This window comes from Alligator sinensis, unplaced genomic scaffold (assembly GCF_000455745.1).
Source record: "Alligator sinensis unplaced genomic scaffold, ASM45574v1 scaffold497_2, whole genome shotgun sequence".
Taxonomy (NCBI): domain Eukaryota; kingdom Metazoa; phylum Chordata; order Crocodylia; family Alligatoridae; genus Alligator; species Alligator sinensis.
The window spans coordinates 392,701-413,814 of NW_005843029.1; the positions used below are offsets into that span (position 1 = coordinate 392,701).

At 41.6% G+C, this 21,114-nt stretch overlaps 1 protein-coding gene across 1 annotated transcript in view; it reads left to right on the plus strand.

The window, feature by feature from the left end:
- Nucleotides 1-21,114, plus strand: part of LOC102383327 (vacuolar protein sorting-associated protein 13B-like) — a gene marked incomplete at its 3' end in the record, with an annotated part of 448,314 nt that overhangs the window by 392,519 nt on the left and 34,681 nt on the right. Inside the window, exon 17 of the mRNA XM_025193225.1 lies at nt 5,754-5,871. Within this exon, the coding sequence (XP_025049010.1) occupies nt 5,754-5,871 (118 nt within the window). The remainder of the gene's footprint in view (nt 1-5,753; nt 5,872-21,114) is intronic.

A 21,114-nucleotide genomic window follows, 5' to 3' on the forward strand; every position in this document is an offset into this window, starting at 1 on the left:
GGGGGGGGGGGGGGGGCCTCCCATGTGCTCGGCAGCGGACCCAGAAGTGGAACAGAAGTACTTCCAGTCAGCCTCCGGGTCTGCTGCCGATCACACAGGGGTCCCCCATGCACATGTGCTCCACAGCAGACCCGGAAGTGGACCAGAACTGCTTCTGGTCCACTTCCAGGTCTGCCACCAAGTGCATAGGGGACCCCTCTGCGATCCTGGGGGACGTTCCGTCTGTCCCACCATCTCTGCATTCACAAGCTGCCTGGTACCTTGAGTTATGTGGAAAAAACATATAAAGCTGTGTCTATGTCTGAATCATCAAATCTCTCTGAATCGAATTGAAGGTTTCCAATTCGATTTGGAGAGATTAATGGGTCTCCTGATTCGATTCAGATTTGGAGATTCAGCCGCCGAATCGGGCCAAATCTCCGAATCGAATCAGCGACCAAAGCTTCACACAGCCCTGCTAGTTTGTCCAATATAGAGTTCTTATTTTTTTTTAAAATATTATAACTTTTTTATGGTTATAATATTATCTTTCCCCTTCAATGGGATGACCAAGAAAAAACAGAGTATTTTTCTGGTCTGAGTAAGGACTTAAGATTTGATTTTTTAAGCAGTGGTTTTTCTTTCAAGCAAATTATTGGTATTATCACTAGTAGTTAACTACTGCATCTTGTATTTACTGTGTTTTTTCTTGCAACTCTTTCAAAATATTCCATAAGTGTTGCCCTGGATTTTGTGATTTCTGAAATTAATTTATGAAATTGTATGTCCTTACTTCTGAGTATGGCCACAAAAAGTGTCTCTCTGGTTCACCAGTAAATAACCTAAACTGGAGAACCTATTTAAAGAAGCTGGATGTGGCTTGAGTAGTTCTTTTTACATAAGGCAATCTGTTACTTAGATTATTTAGTAAAGTATTTAAACCCTCTTCTAGCAACTTAACATTTAGTTTTCAGAACAAGACACATGGAGTCTACTGTTGGAAAGCTACAGATGGGAAATGGGTTGAAAATGTAGGCCTACAAATGTGTGTATTTCTGTGGATGGGGCAGGAAAATTAGTCTGCTTGGTCATATGCCTCATATGTTCTTGGTAGCTTCTCAATTGCCACATAGTCCTTCACAGAAGGAGTGCTTTAAATGGCCTAATTTTCAGGGGTCAGCAACTTACAGCCTGTAGAGTTGACAACCTAGAGCTCAGGGGTCAACAAACAGTGGATCTGACCTGCAGATGTGGGGCTTTGGCTTCATGCACTTTCTCTGTGCTGCCACTGGGACAAGCATTGGCTTCAGGTGCTCTCCTAGTGACACTGCAGGGGCAAGCTGGGTCTTAATGCTAGCCCACTGGCCCCTGACTTGGGGGTGGGTCATTCTGCCTTGCAGCTGGAAAAGGGGTAGGCACCTGTGACCTAATTCACCTTAACATGATTGCTGAAATAGGGAGTTGCTTCTTTCCTTAAGGGAAGCATGGAAAAGAGGTGTGAGCAATGGTCTGGTTTTTCTTTTCTCAGAAGACCTCTGTTCCTATATGTAATACTGCATGGGCATTTAAAGTAAGCATTTCTGCATGTGGCTGATATATAAAACATAAAGCAGATACATTGAAAAATAGAGGTTTCATTGTACTGATTGTCACAAAAGAGACTTCCCTTCACTGATTATTTTCCAACAGTATATAGAGTAGTACATACTATACTAAACATACATTGCAGACTCTGAGCTGTCTTAGTCTTTGGGGCTAGGGACAGAAATTACACATAAACTGGTATAAGCGATCAGAACCAGTTAAAACCTGTCACAACAGAAGTTCAGTGCATGTAAACTGCTTTCAAAATGGCCAAAACTGTTTTAAGATAAACCTGGATGAATGTAGTATCAGATTTAACTGATAATTTAGGTTCAATCAGTTTATTGAACTTCTGTCCCAGATCCCCTCCAGATTCAAGCTAAGTCACAGTCCCACAGCATCCCAGGATGCTTTGCACCTTCCCTGCAACACCTCCTGCCCCCTCACATGGTGGGTGGGCTAGCCTTGGGCCAAGCTGTTTGCTCCAGCTGAGCTGGGAGGCATGCTCTAGTGACCCCTGGCTTCTGGCCTGGGCCACTGAAGGCATATGACTGCATTGCCAGAATCAAAAGTGCATGTTGGTTGTCTTGCTTATTGGTTACATATATGTAGTTTAGATTAACCTGCAAAGATTAAATTGATTCAGCCTTGGGCTTTTGACTGTCTGTACTTAGCCAGGGTACATATTTATCCTGTCTGCTTTGCAAACTGTGAAGACTGCAACCTTGGCTTGTGATGTGTTTGTTTGATGGTCTCTGTGTTTTGGGCATGTGCTCTGAGAAGCTGGTAGTGTTGCTAGCTGAGTAATTGCTGATTGCTGAGTGAGTGCTGCCTGCATGTGGCAAAAGTCCTAACAAGGGGGCAGAGCCAGTCCAGGTCCAGAAGAGCATAAAAGGAGAGTCCTTGAGTGACCAGGGAACCAGCAAACAGGGGCAGGGCAAGTAATTTGTAGGCAGTTCAGTGGTCTGTTTGCGGGTCAGTTTGTGCCACCTCCCATTTGAGAGGATAGCCTTTCAACTTGGTGTGAGGAAGCAGGGAAAAAGGAACCCTTTGGGGCCAAGGAACAGTAAACAGGTCAGCTTCTAGGTGAGTTCACTAAGGAAGGTGTGCTTGGAAGAAAGGCAGTAAGAGAAAAGAGGCAGATTAAGAGACTCAGGGAAATGGCTGGAAGACATCACAGTACCAGAGCCACATTTACTGCCTCTGCTTGCACCTGTGAGGTATCTGTCTAGGCAGGACCGCTGACCACTGAGGTTTCCATCCAGGTTCGGGTTTGGCTCTGTGGGACTGCAGCTTGCAGGTCCCTTCCAGTAATGACCAGGTCGGGGAGTGCCTGCAGCGTGAGCAGTGCCTGCTGGTGGTGTCTTTCAGGGAACAAGCAAGAGAGATACAGGAGGTGGTGAGGTTCCAAAGCATTCTCCTCCATGAATTCATCAATTTGAAGCTGGAAGAGACTTCCAGGACTGTGGAGGAAGAACTGCCAGAGGCAGTGCTAGAGAAGGGAAAAGACATGAACTACCATGAAAGTGGAAATTGGAACCTTGTAACCTCTGGCAGCAAGCAGAAATCTTCATCTTCACCTGCAGCAGTTCATCTGGAGAACAGATATGGAGCCCTAGCAACTAAGGCCAAGGAGCATTTTCCATTGGTGGAGGAGGACAAGCTAGGCCTCCTCAAAGTGGGAAGGATTGAGGCCACCAAGAAGAAGCAACAGGGAGTGATGGTTGGAGACTCCCTTCTGTGGGGAATGGAGAGGTCCATCTGCCAACCTGACCCTTTGTCTCAGGAAGCCTGCTGCTTCCCCAGAGCCCATATCCAAGATGTCATGGAAGGATTACCGAGACTCATCCGGCCCTCTGACTAGTACCCCATGATGCTCATCCATGTGGGCACCAATGATACTACCAGGGGAGACCCTGAGCAAATCAGAAGTGCTCTTGGTGAAGGGGACAGGGGCTCAGGTGGTATTTTCTTCGATCTTTCTGGTCAAGAGAAAGGGTCCAGGCAGGAGCAAGTACATCCTGCAAATCAATGCATGGCTGCACAGGTTATATCACCAGCAAGACTTTGGCTTCTTTGACTGTGGGATGATGTTCCAAGAAGAAGGATTGCTAGGAAGAAATGGGATCCACCTGATGAAGAGAGGGAAGAGCATCTTCACTGACAGGCTCATTAACCTAGTGAGGAAGGCTTTAAGCTGGATTTGTGGGGGATGGAGACCAAAGCCCTGTGAGGAAGTGGGTGAACTGGAGGAAGAGCAAGCAGGAGGGGGCCACAGGGGAAGTGTTCTCATTCTTCCTGAGAAATTATGGCAATCAACTACTTACCTTAAGTGCCTGTACAAGGATGCACGGAGCCTGGGAAACAGGCAGGAAGAATGCAGAGTCCTTGCACAGTCACAGAACTATGGCATGACTGGAATAACAGAGACTCAGTGGGATAGTTTGCATGAGTGGAGCCCTGTCATGGATGGGTATAAACTGTTCAGAAAAGACAGGCAAGGGAGAAGAGGAGGAGGAGTTGCACTTTATATAGCAGAGCCATATGATTGCTCAGAGCTTCAGTAAGACGCTGGAGACAAGTCTGTTTGAAAGTCTCTGGGTTAGGGTCAGAGGGGAAAGCAACAAGGGTGATGTCCTGGTGGAGGTCTGCTAGACCCGGAGGAGGAAGTGGTGGCTGAGACTTTCTTCAAACAGTTAGCAGAATTTTCCCAATTAATCACAAGCACTGATTCTCATGGCAGAATTCAATCACCGTGACGTGGTGGAAGGGCAGTAGTGCAGTGTGCAAGCAATCCAGGAAGTTTTTGGAGAGTGTTGGGGACAACCTCCTGCTGCAAGTGTTGGAATAGCCAATTAGAGGCCATGCTGTTCTTGACCTGCTGCTCACAAACAAGGAAGAATTGCTGGGGAATGTACTAGTAAATGGCAACTTGGGCAGCAGCGACCATGAGATGATTGCAAAGTCCTGAACTTATGACTGAACAATCCCATTCACTGATACAGGCTGGGAACTGACTGGCTGGGCAGCAACTCTGCAGAAAAGGACCTGGGCGTTACAGTGGACAGCTGTAAATGAACCAGCAATGTGTCCTGTTGCCATGAAAGCTAAAGGCATACTGGGCTGTATTGTTAAAAGTTTTGCCAGAAGATCAAGGGAAATGACTATTCCCCTCTATTCAGCACTGGTGAGGCCACATCTGGAGTACTGTGTTCAGTTTTGGGCCCCCACTACAGAAAGGATGTGGACAAATTGGAGAGAGTCCAGTGGAGGGGGTTGAGGCACATGATTTTTGAGGAGAGGTCGAGGGAACTGGGCTTATTTAGTCTAGAGAAGAGAAGACTGAGATGGGATTTAGTAGCAGCCTTCAACTCCCCGAAGGGTAGTTCGAAGGAGGATAGAGCTAAACTGTTTTCAATGGTGGCAGATCACAGAACAAGGAGCAATGGTCTCAAGTTGCAGCAAGGGAAGTTTAGGTTAGGTATTAGGAAAAATGTTCTCACTAGGTGGGTGGTAAAACACTAGAACAGGTTACCCAGAGAGGTCATGGACTCTCCATCCTTGAAGGTTTTTAAGACCTGGATAGACAAAGCCTTGGTTGGGATGATCTAGTTGGGGACTGTCCTAGGGTGTTGGACTAGATGACCTCCTGAGGTCCCTTCCAACCCTAATTTTCTATGATTCTGTGGACAACCAGTGTGAAAAGTTTCCTGTTGTGCCAGCGAGACTAAGTCCTACAATTTTTATTTCACACCATCCAAGGGTCCAAACACATACAGTGAAAAATTAATCTTTTGGCATTTTTTGTGGCTGTTACCTCAGAAGGGTATTTCTGAGAGGACAGCTGCAGGATATAAAAAGGTGTTTGGAGTTCCTTTTGAAAAAAAACACTTTTGAGATAAGATAGCAAGAGGTAGAGCAAGAAGTTACAGATTTAAGACACATGGTAAAACTTTATTGAGCCAGCTAGGCTGCAATAACCTCTTTGCTGTGTGTCATGGTATTGCCAACAATTTCACAGGATTCCTTGTACAAGTGTTACTCTTTTGCAATAAAGTATTTGCAGTACTCAGTCCTGTGCACCCCCGCTGATCTTGAGATTTTTAATAACAGTCTCTTCTATGTTTCTGTTACGTGCCTCTGTGCATGCTTACACTTAAAACATGCATGTGTGTTTTCTCTCTTTTTAGCTGTAGCCAATCAAGCAATAAAAGAAGACACTTTAGTTCTCAAGATTGGCTCTGTTTCTATGGCTCCCCAGGCTGACAACCCTCTTAGCAGAGCTGTTCTCCGAAAAGACATTTACCAGTAAGTATTTTTCTTATATCCAAACTCACAGATATTTCATTTGAGGGGAAGTTAATTGATCAATAAAACTTGGGTGCGTGCAGCCTGTAAAAATACTTTTCATTTACAGTCTTTTGATATTGAAGACCAGGTTTTTCTGATTTTCTTCACTTGCAGGCTTTCAAATCCATTTAGACAAATAAGTACTTCTGTGAAGTGTTGATGAATAACAGAATTTAAATGTCAAGTCATTATGAAACTAAAGATCACAGATGAAAGCATTTTAAAAGACTTTCTTTTATTCAGCTAAAACTCACATCACTCAATAATAAAAGGGACTTTTTATGACTACCATAGCTCTGACTAGCTATATAATATGAAAGAGATAAATGATAATAACGTAAATGGTATGCCCATATTCAAAATGTAGGACTGTTGATGTCATGTGGATCAAAGCTGTAAGGGAAAGAAAACTTCTAAGGAGCTATTTCACAGTAAACACATTTTCTGTAAAATGTCATGCTCTGGATTGTGTCATTGAGTATGTGCAAACCACACTAATCGTATGTAGGCAGCAAAACTGGTGAACATATGTAATCAACATGATAAAAGTTAATATATGATCCTTACTAGAGCTGGCACTCTTGCCAGACATAAAAGTATGGCTGCAAATAATACCAAGTGAGAAAAGTCGCAGAAATACAGATGAACAAGTGTCTTGTACTTCCTTTTGGTCTGTTTTTCAGATGTGGCAATATTTTTTTAAAAAGTACTTCATAGTGCTCTTCAATAGAAGTTACAAACATCAAAATGCTTTCCCAGCGGTAAAACATTTACTGCCTAGAAAATGACAGCAATTTTACTTTCTGTGAAGCATAGGAATTTTTAGGACGGCAGGGAGACCATGAAATATCTCCAGTTTCTCATCTCTTCTGTTATTAGAAGTTATATTAAATACTTTTTATCCAAATGCTTGTCAAAATTCCATTTTGAAATATTTAAATTATTCCATTCCCTCATATATTTATGCTTAGTAGCTGAACCATTATTTTAAGTGAGGTCTCTGTCACTTATCACATTAAGATCTCTTCTGTGAAAGTTCCCTGTATCTTGGCACTAGTGACTGTTATGGACAAGGAGATTGAGATCCAAACTGGCACCTCTGCTCACAGATCTCTTTCTCGCTTGCCCTGGCTTGTGTTTCCATGGGTCCTCCACTTTCAGGGTGGGAAGAACCCCAAGTGTTCCCTGCTCTGTGAGAGCAAAGATGAAAGTACATCCTGCAGTCCTCTTCCCACCTAAAACCAACTTCCCCCTGGCCTTTTTTCTTAAACTTGAACCTACAAGGTCTAGCCACTGTATTGCTGTCATCAGGGCTGTTGTTTAGGGCAACTGTGTGGCTGTCTTTGCAGAAACACTGAAGGACTCAGTGAGCCAGATACTCATTGAGGTAAATGAATATAAATCCACTGAAGTTAATTAAAGTTATGCTAATTTACACTATCTGATAATCTAGTCTTTGCATCTGTGAATGCTTCTTGAGTGCGTGTTCCAAGCAGATGGTCATTTTTTCAATCAGTTGTTCCATCCTTTTCTGTTATCTTGACTGTTTTGTAAAGCAGTATACTAGTCTTTTAGCAACATGTGTTTGGTTCTCCTCGTTCTATAGCCCAGAATGTTGTCTTTTGTTTTGTAACGCTTTAAATTTTGGTGTGCGTTTTTTAACTGTGCTGACAAGAAAAGTATCTAGATAGGGTAAAAAGAAGTGTTAGGTCATAAATATCTTCCATCTTTCTGTCACTGGTCTCATCTTTTGTGCTTCAGTGTCGCATTCCTTGGTTCTATAATATACTCTTCAGCAGATACTACTATCTGCAGTAGTTTTTCTGTATATACTTCATTGCTTGTCAGTCCTATTTCACAATATATCTCAAAGACAAATCTCTCTCTCTGTCTCTTCCTCCTCTCCTTTCCCCTCCATTTAATCATGCAATTATATTATTTTCAACAATTATAAAAATCATTTGGGGACCTAATGTACCTGAAGGCCATTTTACAAAATTGTATTATTTGAGACTGCAATCCTTTAGTTATTGGGGGAGGGGAGAGGTTAATGTTCTGAGAGAGAAACAGCAAATTTAATTGCATCAGTAATGGTAAAATTCTATCTCAATGCTAAAGTATTAAGCTCTTTGCTTTTTCTAACTGGGATTTGTCTGTGGTTGCAAGCATAATGTAGTTTTAGAAACTTAATGGATGAGGTCTACTTAGTCCTCATTCAGCAATGGCTATTGGTAAAGAAGTAGAATTCCAAAAGGAAGTCACTTTAAAACCCTTGACAATGCAAAGATTTTGTGTAATTAGGGCAGGGGACAAAATCCACAATCTGGAAAAGAGTAAAGATGTTCTTGAAGATGTATATTTAAGGGCAGTCTTCTGTTGCCCAGACCCTAAATTTCCTTTTCTGAAATAAGCTTTTCGCTGTCTGGAAGGACCCAAACCTGGGTTGGAAGGATAGCGCCAAAATGGCAACTGTATTATGGCTAACTAATGCCAGTAGGAGTGGTCAAAACCAAAAACCTGTACAGTTTAATACATGCATTTTGTTTAGAGGATTGTTAGTAAATACTAATAGAAATATCTGTGATGAACAGAGTTTTAAACAGTAATAAAATATTGATAATACAATATCATAATAATCCCAACATGTCGTCTTCTTCTTTGTAATTCCCCTCCCTGCTCCAATTCCCTGGTTTTAATATAATATAAGAAAATAAATCATCGGCAGAACCACTGACTTTACAGTGTTTCTGAAGCTGGGAAACAGACTTTTAATTTCTGGTGTCTCTTTGGTTCAAACAGTCTTCTGTTTAGGTCTGTGATACAATCATATGGAATTGGTGCTACTTTTGTAGTATTCCTCAGGAAGAATGCTTTTCTCCTCCCATTTAACACTCATACAGGAAAATAGCTTTCTTACTCAGCTTGAAAGGGAAACTAAATTGGAAAAGGAGTCTTAGAAAAGCATCCCATCCCAAAAGTTTCCATGCCGATATTTTATCAGGTAAGTGTAGGAAGTTGGTAAGAAACATATTGACAGGTAACTCCATATAAGTTTTTAGCATATCAAATCTCAAGGCCCTCTCCTCTCTTCTGTTTGTTGTTATGTCTCCTTCCAGCAAACATTCTCCCTGGAATGTCTTTTTTCTGTCTTCAGCTCAATAAATGTTGCTGTGGTCACTCTGTCATATTTCTACAGCAGAGCTGAAGCTATAGTCAGTCAGCTCTCTAAGTACCTAGTGATTACCAGAAGGCACAAGAGAGAAATGAATATAGAAGTTACGATATGCTGGAGAAATGTGGCTAGTCATCATTACGGTTACATACGTATGTACTTTACAGAATGGCAGGAGTTCTCAAGTGAGATTTCACAAAGGTCCGTTTAACATTTTTATTAATTACTTGGATTCAGAAACAGACATCTTCAGAGATTTAATAGATGTTAGGGTTGGAAGGGACCTTGAAGATCATCAAGTCCAGCCCCCTGCCCCAGGGGCAGGAAGTCAGCTGGGGTCAAAGGATCCCAGCAAGATAAGAATCGAAACACTTCTTGAATGAGTCCAGAGTAGGTGACTGCACCACTTCTGGAGGGAGTCTATTCCAAGTCTTGGGGGCTCGGACAGTAAAGAAATTTTTCCTTATTTCCAGCCTAAAACCAGGTCTTGGAGGAGTTTATGACTGTTGGTCCTTGTTTTTCCTTGGGACGCTCTGGGGAACAGGCATTCTCCCAGATCTTGATGTACACCCCTTATATACTTATAAGCAGCCACCAGGTCCCCCCTGTGCCTGAGCTTTTCTGGGCTGAAGAGTCCCATGGCTCTCAGCCTCTCTTCATAAGGCCTATTCTCTTGCCCTCTGATCATGCGTGTGGCTCTCCTCTGGACTCTCTCAAGCTTCTCGACATCCTTCTTGAATTGCAGAGGCCAGAATTGGATGCAGTACTCCAGCTGTGGCCTCGCCAAGGCCGACTACAGTGGGAGGATGACATCCTGAGATTTACTTGAGAAGCATCTATGGATGCAAGCCAAAGTATTGTATGCTTTGCTAGCTGTGGCATTGCATTTTTTGGCTCATGTTCACCTTGTAGTCAATCATGACCCCCAAGTCTCTTTCAGCCATGGTGCTAGCAAGCGTAGCACTGCCGAGCCTATAAGCATGCTGCAGGATTTTTCTCCCGAGGTAGAGTACCTTACATTTATCAATATTGAACATCATCAGGTTTGTATCTGCCCACTTACTAAGTTTATCCAAGTTAGCCTGGATCACTAGCCTGTCCTCAAATGTGGACGCTGTGCCCCAAACTTTAGTGTCATTGATGAACTTAGCCAGTGCACTTCTGACACCAACGTCCACATCATTGATAAAGATGTTAAAAAGAACCGGTCCAAGGACAGAGCCTTGGGGGACACCACTGGTCACGGAGTGCCATGATGGTTTGCTACCATTGACCACTACTCTGTGGGTCTGACCTCAGAGCCAATTACCCAGACATCAGACTGTGGTGAAGCCAAGGCCACAGTTGGCCAATTTTTCCATGAGGAGGTCATGGGACACCAGATCAAAAGCTTTTTTAAAGTCCAGATATATGACATCAATCTCTTCTCCGTTGTCCAGGTGATATGTCACCTGGTCATAGAAGGAGATGAGATTGGTCAGGCAAGACCTACCCACAACAAACCTATGCTGGCTCAGGATGTTGCCTTCGGACAACTTATCCAGAAGGGTCTCCTTGATAATTTTCTCCAGAATCTTCCTGGGGATTGAGGTCAAGATGATTGGCCTGTAATTCCCGGGATCTACTTTCTACCCTTTCTTGAAGAGGGGTACCACATTGGCCTTTTTCCAGTCTTCAGGTACTTCACCTGAGCGCCACAAACTTTCGAATATTTTTGCCAATTGTTGGGCTATGACACCTGCCAACTCCTTGAGTACTCTAGGGTATAATCTGTCAGAACCAGCTGACTTGAAGGTGTCGAGCATTTCGAGGTGATCCTTTACTAGATCAACACTGATGCTGGGTATAAATACGCCCTCACCCTGGCCATCCCTCATCTTGCTAGACCGGGTGGTCCCATTGGACTTCTGAAAGACCGACACGAAGTACCCATTGAGCAGATTGGTCTTTTCCTGAGTGTCGGTTATCAGCTGTCCCATCTGGTTCCGCAGGGGGCCAATGTTACCCTTGCTTCTTTTCCGACTCCCTGCATATCTGAAAAAGGACTTTTTGCTATCCTTGATGTGTGTAGCCAGATGGAGCTCGGTTGCAGCCTTGACTTTCCTGATCCACTACCTGCAGGTATGGACCAGTGCTGAGTACTCCTCCTTGGTGTTACTTTCAGCCTTCTATCCTTTCTAAGCATCTCTTCTGAGGCATAGGAGGTCCTCAAGTTCCCTGCTGAGCCAAGGGGGTTGCTGCGGCCTTTTGCTACCCTACCTCCGAGATGGGATGGCCATCCCTTGTGCTGTCAGGATCGCTCCCTTGAGGAGCAACCACTCCTCTTGGACTCCTCTGCCTGTCGAGTCATGGTCCTTTAGGGCCTTGACAATGAGCCTCCTGAGCTTGTCAAAGCCAGCTTTCCTGAAGTCAAGGACTTCTGTATTGCTGACTGACTTGCCAGCTTTGTGATGGATAGTAAAGGTGATCAACTCATGGTCACTGTCACCCAGCTTTCCATCAATTCTTAGGTCACTGACTAAATCATCCCCTCTGGGCAGTACTAGGTCTAGCAACATTTTACCTCTCATCGGCCCGTAGACTTCTTGGGTCAGGTAGAGCTCATCCACGCACGTGAGGAAGCTTTGCGACTGATCAGATTTGGCTGAGTGCTCTTCCCGTGAGATGTCCGAGTAGTTAAAGTCTCCCATGACAACCATGCACCGAGAACATGCCACCTCAGCCAGTTCCCTGGCAAATTCCTGGTCCAGCTCATGTTTCTGGTTAGAGGTCTGTAGTAGACTCCTACCATTATGTCCCCTGTGCCACGTTCCCCACATATTTTAACCCAGAGAGACTCCAGTCGTCCTTCCTGGGTGCCAATGTCAATTTGGAGGGACATGTAGCTGTCCTTGACATAGAGGGCTACACCCCCACCCCTTTTATCTTCATGATCGCACCTGTACAGGGTATGCATCCCAGGCTAGCCTGGGCAGGCACCGCATACAGTGTGAGTCTGAGAGCAATCAAATAGATGCCCCATGCACCACAGACCCAAAATTGACCAGAGCAGCCACTGTATGCAAGTGCAGTCCTGGATCAGCCAGACCGGGCACCATGGACACTGGTTCCAGCATATGCAAAGGGGATGGTTCATGAGGCTGATCCACCCTGCAGAGCTGGCCCCACACTATTCATCCAGCTTGTGGGCCAGTCCCGCACCACTTATCCAGCTCACAGGACCAGATGTATTTGATGCCCCTGATGTAGAGAAGTTGGAGAGAATCCAAAGGTGAGTGACAAAGTTGATAAAGGGTTTGGAAAACAAGATGTACAAGGAAAGGTTGAGACAACTAGGTACATTTAGTTTAGAGAAAATAAAATTAAGAGGGGTGGAGGGGGACATGATAGCAGTTTTCAAATACTTGAAAGGCTGCCATGAAGGGAAGGCAATATAAATGTTTTGCTTTGTGGCAGAGGACAGGAAACAAAACAATGGCTTTAAACTGCAGCAATGCAAATTTAGGTTAAATCTTAACAAAAACTTCCTGCTCAAAACAGCAGAACAATGGGACAAGCTGACCAGGGAAGCTTGTGCAATCTTGTTAATTGGAGGTTTTTATGAATAGGATGATACTTGAGGTCTCTCGCAACTCAGTAATTCAAAGAACTTTGAGCCTGTCTGGTAGTTTCAGGTTGGGATGCTTCCCCTTGAAAATGACTCCAAAAGCAACTGGAAAATAACGCAATTGATTGATTGACTGATTTTTTTTAAAGGATTTTCATCTCATTTTGGCGGGGTGTGACTTATGATATGTTAATAGAATTTGCAATATTATCACAATCTTGGGACTCGAGCATGGCAGTGGTTTTAGTACGTTTCCCCAGGTATTTATATTTAATACCTTTTGTTGGAATTTACTAGATACAGCATTAAGCATGGTGAGCACAACTCCATTACATGAAAACAAGAGCAAATAATTTAGATATACTTCACAATTACCTGTCAAATAAGAACTGAAATGTATTGATAGATGTAAAACATCTGTCTTCTGTAAAGGCATCCAAGAGCACCAGGGCTAGAGAGTCACCTTCCATCTGCAAAATGGTCTGGAGAAAATAAAACAACATCTCTTGAAATGGAGCCAGTTCCCCAGAGCAACAGGCACTCCTTCTGGCACTTCTCTAGCCCTTTCCTTTGTTCCTTAATAAATGCATTAACATGAAGATTAAATTAATTTATTAAAGTACTTCATAGACGCAGGATTAACAAGACACCTGATCTTTCACCTTAACAACTTTTCTTTGCCATTCCTTTTCTCTCTGTCTGTTTCACTCCTTTTTTGATTATAAACTGCTTGTACTAGGGAAGTGTGCTTTCCAGTGCGTATATACATGGGTGCTAGTTTTAGGGAGCTTCATCCCAATTTGAGTCTTTGGGTGTTGACACATGTATATTTGGAAGCTTTTCCAAAGGGGAACATTGGCAAAGAGCAGCAGCTATTATGTTCTAATTGTTGTGTGTGAATGAACTGAGAACAAGTCAAATGTAGCAAAACCACTCCAATTGTAGCACTGTTTCATCCAAGATTAAAGTTGGAGTGGTTTTACTACATTTCAATCATTTTCAGCTCATTCACACATAACAATTAGAATGTAAAAGCTGCTGCACTTTTGAAATGTTCCCCTTTTGAAAGAGTTCCAAATATATGTGTGTTCCTATCCTCTGAGTGCTACCACATTTGTTAACTAAAGGAACCGAGCAAAAAAAGAAAACAGTATTTGAGAGAACACTTCCCTTCCCCGTGGGTGTTCATTATTAATAATGAAGATATTGGCTGGTCTGAATGATCATAATAGGCCTGAGCTTGGAGCTGTGTGTAGTAGTGCCTTCCCAGAGGAGACAGTCAGAAAGAACTGTGCCTTCAAGACACTGTTACAGAATCCAACATTCTAGTTTCTCCAGCTGATGGGTAGGAAGAATGGAACTCAGGCTCTGCCTATTCCATCCATTGCACACCTACTTATGGTAGAGCAGTGGTAAGTATACACCCTTTCCAGCTGGTTTTGTAACTGGGGCTTGTTGTCTAGCAAAGTTACAAAAGACCAGGGCATACTCTAGTCCTAAGTCAGAAGTAAGGACCCGTTGTCCAAGATGCTATAAAGCCAATCCTTGAATCAATAGAGTAAAATAAATTGAGGTTTTATAAATATTTTGTGTTGCTCCATTATTTGACTTGCCAAGTCAAGAGAAGAAATACTTACCAGGAACATGGAGAATACTGATTCTTTGAAGGTGATTGTGGAATGGCCTGCCTTGCAGAGCCATCTACACAGACTTTGATTTGCTCAGGGAATCCCTATTCTTGGAGGATTTTAAGACCTGGCTAGACAAAGCCTTGGCTGGGATGATCTAGTTGGGGATGGTTCTGCTTTGAGCAGGGGGTTAGATTAAGATGACCTCCTGAGGTCCCTTCCAACCCGAATTTTCTATAATTCTAAGCCATTGGATATTTAGGGCACTTGGGTCAATAAGGATTCACTGGATCTTTGGGCTAGAGACAGAAATTACACATAAACTGGTTTAAGTGATCAGAAACTGGTTTAAACCTGTAACAGAACAGGTTGAATGTAGTATCAGACTTAACTGATTTGGGTCAAACCAGTTTATGGAACTTCTGTCCCAGACCCCATCAGGGTTAAATCAGGGTCCCGCAGCATCCCAGCATGCTTTTGAAACCTAGGCTGGGCTGTGCTGTCTGCTGCAGAGAGCGAGGCTGGCCCCACCCCTCTCCTCCCTGGCCAAAGCACTAACACTGTTCTGGCTGGCTGAGAAGGGGGTGGGGGACTGCAGGCACAGTCTGCCTGGCTTCCCCCTGCCTCCCCCCCGCCACTCGCTGCTCAAGCAGGGATCCCCCCTCCCTCCCACAACACAGAACATAGCCTGCATCTGATCACAGTCACGCCACCCTCATGCTAGCTAATGTTGAGAGGTGTCTGTGTGTGTGTCCAATTTCACTGGGACAAAGGCAGACAGAACAGTGTCCACTTAGGGCTCTTCGGAGCCAATCAACAGGTTAGCTGGTAATGTCCCTCCATTCCTTCCCTGGAAAACGCTGTTTAAGAAGAGCTTGAACTAATGAGAGAGACTTGTTTTCTTGATGGGCTGATAAAATTTGTGTTATCAGCTCCCTGCTGGCTTGTTTGCCATCAGTTTGCTGTAGACAGTATGAAGAAGAAGGAAGAGGAAGTAAAAATCTCAGTATCATCAACAAATGCATGAACTCCACACAAGCAGTCCTTCTCTCCCACTCCACTTTGCCTCAGAGTGCTAGCCAGGAGCCGGGGGCTGGCAACTCTCCCATCCCTTGAGCGGTGAGCTGGGAAAAGCCTGGCAAGAACTGTTTCCCCCTCCTCCTCCCAGTACACCCCAGCTGGGGACTGTGCAAGCAGGGTATCAGAGTGGTATCAGAGCATCTTACCAGGGCCTGGCCACACCCTCCCCCCTCAGCTCAGCGGTGTGGAAGGGAAGCAAGGGCTCACTCTAGTGCCTCCCTGTCTTCTGGCCTGAACCACTGCAGAAATGTTCCTGCATTTCTTGATTCAAAAGTGAATGTCTATCCACTTGCAAATCGGTTCAGGCTCTGCAGGGTAGACTATCTGGCAAAGATTGAATCAATTTGGGCTCGGACTTTTTAAATGTCTGTCCCTAGCTCTAATTGCTCAATGGGACTTTTAACAAATCACTATCCATTCTACAGTCCCACTATTTTCACAGTCTAAGCTTCTCCTTCCTGCTTTATACAGTGCTGAGTAGTCCAACTCCCCCAGCTCCAAGACTGGTTCCAATATGTGAATGTAGATTAGGGTTTTTAAAACAATAAAAACCCATACGTAAAAAGTCCCATAGTCAAGAATAGCTCCATAAAATGTGATAATTTTTCTTAAAACCTTATTAACACTTTCTTCCTTTTATAAATGGAATATCCCATACACAATTTTTCTGCGTTCCCTTTTTTCTAATTTTTTCAGTATGAATAATAGTAAAACAATAATGTCTTGTTCTTAGATTAAATATCTCCTATATATTTTTGTTTCAAAGAGTTTATAAATGGTTTTTGTAGCAGTCATGCTGTGACTATAATTAGTTAACAGAATTCCTTTAATTAAAAAGCAATAATATATAACTTTTATCTGCCTTTTCTGATAGTGTTTATGTAAAGGAAAGGAATAGATGGGTTTCTGATGGAAAATAAATACATAGCCAAAAAGCCATATGGAAATATATTCTTGCTTTCAAATGTGGTTTAGAGAAAGAAAAGCATTCTAAAGTTTTCCATCAAGCACCTGGATTTTGAACTATATATTCTTCAGCTATATTATACTGATCTTTTTTCATACTGCTGTGGTGATAATGATATTAGGGAATCTTACCTGTAACTTGTCAATATGCAGACGTCTGTTTTCTGCCACTTCCTGATGAGCTGTAGTGTTACCCTTGTGATCTCTTATTTGTCAGTTTTTAAAATCAGTTAATATATCTGAATTCATTATTTTTAATGGTTTGGTATTTGAATACCTGAGTATATTCCACAGAATGCAACCAGCAAGACACAGAGGTTCTCACATAAAGTCCCTCATCTTATTTTTCCATGAGTTCCAATGTTTGGAGTATTTAATTAAAATTTTTGTGTAGGCAAACAAAGAATTTATCAAAGTCTAAAAGAGCATAAAAAAACAAACTGTAACACAGCTGCTGATTGAATGCTGAAATACAACAATTTTAAAATATATAGAAAGGGATGTTAGCTAATTGTTAAATTGGACAGATATACTGCAAGATATTAAAAAAGCAAAGCTGTGCTGCCACAGATTCCAGCTTCCCAATTCTTAAGCAATAAAAGTTATGTACAAAGACTAATTTTAGACAATCATTTGTTATTTTGAAGGAATTTACGTGATTTACAGAGTTGAAGTAATTTAAATAAATGAGAGAGAGCTGTTTGTAGTCTTAAATTACTAAAATGAATACTTTATCCTTTTTTTCCCTGTAGTTAGTTTCCTAATTGTAAGCAGAGTTTCAGAATTCATATATAAATGTTTTCTATTGAGATTTTCTTTTTAAGAAATTTCTTTCATAATTTAAATTTCAATTGTAATAGCCCACGTTTTCAGTTTACAAACCCTACAAATATGCCTGCTTTAAAAATGAAATTAATTATTTATATTTTTTAATCCACTGAGGTATCAGGATTAGGTAATTTAAATCAAGACAATTTAAAAATATACATTTTTAATACAAAACCCTATTTTTTATTTTCTACAAAGATTAACAAATACTCCCTCTAAAGTTGTTTTGGAGAAACCAATGTTGCTCTGCTTTTTTGGATTGTATATCTTCTATACCAACCATTCTATTTCAACCATTTCTCCAATAAAACATTCAAAAATATGAGAGAGCATTATATAGAAGCATGGTTCCTTGTTAGCAATGTCATTTATGAGGCTATTGTAACAGGTATTAATATGAAAACCTCCATGATAATTAATGATAAAATTCATTTAAAGCTGCTCATTTTATTTCAAACATAGATTAATTATCTAATGCAAAATGCTGTTCAAAATTACAGAATGTATATTATCAGTGTCTCCTTGTATATGCTACTTTTTAAATAAAAAATGATTGAAATATAACATTTAAATAATAAAGCTAGACTTTAAAAAAGTGAGTCTTCTGTCTTCCCATTGTGGCTGGAGAAAGTAAAAGAAACTCCAGAAAATGAAAAATACTTACACACACACACACACACACACACACACACACACACACACACACACACACACACAGCGTTTCTGTCTTTTTGTTTTTGCGGGGGGGAGAGGGAAGGGAGTGGTAGGAGGAGAGTTACATGTATGCCCTTTGTATCTGTTATACTTAAGCAGTTGAGTCTGTAGTCTTGATCTGAGGATTTTGCTAAAATTCTAAATCTTCTAGCATAAGAAGATTTCTACTGTTTTTTAAGGCATCCAGGTTCTAGCCATATTGGTCTAGAGGAAAAGGCAATCGGAACCTATAGTATTGCAAAAAAAGTTATTTAATTGCAAGCTTTCAGGCACAAACACCCTTCATCAGGCATTGGAGAGAAGATTGTAGAAGTCTTACCCAAACTTATGCAATCTTTTCTCCAATGCCTGATGAAGGTTTTTTGTGCCTGAAAGCTTGCAATTAAAGAATTTTTTTTACAAAAATCTTCTTGGTCTAATAAAAGATATCATTACTACAAGTCCTGATGGCCTTTTACTGTGTTTTAAGAGATGTAGCAGAACCCCAGAGAACAGATGCTAAGATGATGTTATATCATTATGTCTCATTATGTCTCCCAGTCCTTGGCAGCTCAGGTGTAAGTGAAACATTCATTTGCTTAGAATCGCTGTATCATTCTGTTTTGCACCCCAGCCGTATCTTCTATGTGTCGCTCTATCCAGATCTGTAGGAAGATCATTAGAGGACAGCTTGATGCTACCTTCTTCATTGTCTGTACCAAAGGAGTCCTCCCACAGGTGGATGATAGGGATTTTAGAGGCCTTTGACACCACTGTGGCCTTTTTACTGTTAGTAAATCCTAATGTTTAATATAAAATCTGTACTCTAATGTTTATTATACCAATAATATTTCTGGTAAGATCCCTCCTGCAAAGATTTTCAACTTCAATGTATTGATATTATAGCTATTTTTTGGCCCTGGTAATAATTGCTCTTTGAAAGAACACCTGTTTGTTGTTTAAAAGTAGTCAGCTTGTATGATGTAGAACCAGCTATTTAAAAAAGTAGCTGTTAAAGGTGTCTGTCCAAAATTTGCTTCCTTTGTCCCTGTTACCCTCATATTTGAATTCTTTAAATCTTCAGATCTTTCATTCAAAGGAAGTAGAAGCAAAATACAGATTAGTTTGAAACTGCAAATGAGAACATTCTGATTGCTCTTACTATCAGTCAGTACATCTACATGTGCGCTTTACTGTGCAGTAGACTAATTAGCTCCACAGTAAAGTGTCACCACCGACACATGCTCTGGCAGGTGCAGGTGTAGACACTGCACCTGAGAGCAGTTTACTGTGGCTCAAACTGCTCCACTGTCTATTGCTTCACCTTTATTACATGCACAGATACACCCATTGAAACATTTTTATAGAGTTTGTACTAGTGTAGCATAACAACGTACATTATTGATTAATCATGCTGTGATTCTGTCTCCCAATCATGGTTATTAAGTACCCAATTTTTTATTAATATTTTGTATTAAAATAAACCCATGGGTCAGATATAAATCCACAAAGGCATAGTGACTGTTAATTAAGGCTTCCATAAGATCCTTACCTTTCTGCCCTTTGACTATATATTGTAGATTATTTTCTATAAAAAGGTCTCTCAGCTACGGGTGATCTTACCTACCATATGTTCTTCAAAGCCAAGACAAAATTTAAGATGTTTGGCAGTATGAACTCAGAGGTTCCTTGCTTTTCTGATTTTTATTTTTGCCTCTAATACTATTTTAACACAGTTATTTAGTATTTAATATATGGTGTATATAAAGTTTGACACATGCATTTCATATAACTTCAATTTTGAAATCTATAATATTTTATGATGCTGCACTGGGAAGGGGGATATGATTTGTTTTGTATGTACAGCGTATGAGGTGCTGTTTAACATAATTACATTTTTTCCATTTCCTGACCAAAAAATGCAGTTTTACTATAGTGAACCCAATTAAAATAAAATCAAAGGATTATTTAAGCTACGATAGGATTTATTTTAATTTGTTTAAACTTTTTATTTTACATACTGAAATACTCAGTATTTAAATTGTTGTCTTGATATATGTTAACCCTTAGAAGAATACATGCTTATTCTTAATGTACTCTTCTGAGTAGATTTTCCAGTTCTCTTCCTCTCCTCAGTGTAACTCCTGCCTCTTTTTCCACTTTTGCTATAGAACTTCTTCAGCCGCATATAGCAAAAACAAAAAACAACAAAAAATAAAATCTCCTGTCTTTACCTGTTCTTAATAAGGAGTGAAACAACCTACTCAACAACTAGTTATATGAAACTCCTGGTCCCCTTTGCCTTGTCACTACCTTGCCTCTGAAAATACACTTTGTGTTCTATGCCATTTCTTCCATACCACAGCTCCTGATACACTGTCATTCAGTGGATGAGACTTAAAAAGACACAGGAGATGCTAGAGGGGTTCATGGATGAGAAGTCTTTTCCAACCATGGGTCCAATTCCTCTGCCAGTCATGTTCTATAGGGGTACAAAAAGTTGTAGTGCTTCTATGTTGCTTTTATGGCTGATATTGCCTAGACCAGTGGTTCTCAACCTATTTGCCATAATGGGCCACACTTGCTGCTCTCAATGTGTTATGGGGACTGCACCCACACAATTTACTTCCTATGTATCCATTTTAAAATTTTTTAACAGGATGTCACATGGGCTGCAGCAGTGTGTTAATTGGGCCGCATGTAGCCTGTGGGCCATGGGTTGAGAACCACTGGCCTAGACCCTCTCTTCTGTCTCCATCATTGGTGATAAAGGCGGATATTTTGAAAGGCACCTAATCCCATAAACTCCTTTAAAAATCCCAGCCTGATTCCTCACTTGTATTGCTCTTTCCCACATCTTTCATCATAAATTGTTTTGCCAATTCCAAAATACATCTCCAATGGTTTGGAACTACTTGGCATCACTGGGGTCCTGAGTCTTTAATGGTCTGTCCTTTTCTGTTGCTGCTGAGAGCTGACTTCAGGGACCACTAATACCATCTCATAGGTTTAAGAATTCCATTGCAGGCACCAACCCAGATTGTTGTTCCTGAAAAGAGAAAATTTGTAGGGGTGTATGGTTCCCAAAGTCCTTTCTCTGCAATGTCTTGCTTTCTGCATCCTCTTGCTGCTGGCTGTAGATGCTGATAACAATACTGTAAGTTCCAGTCTTTTGGACCGTTAGTGTGTAGAATATTGGGGGCCGGGGGGGGGGGGGGGGGGTGCGG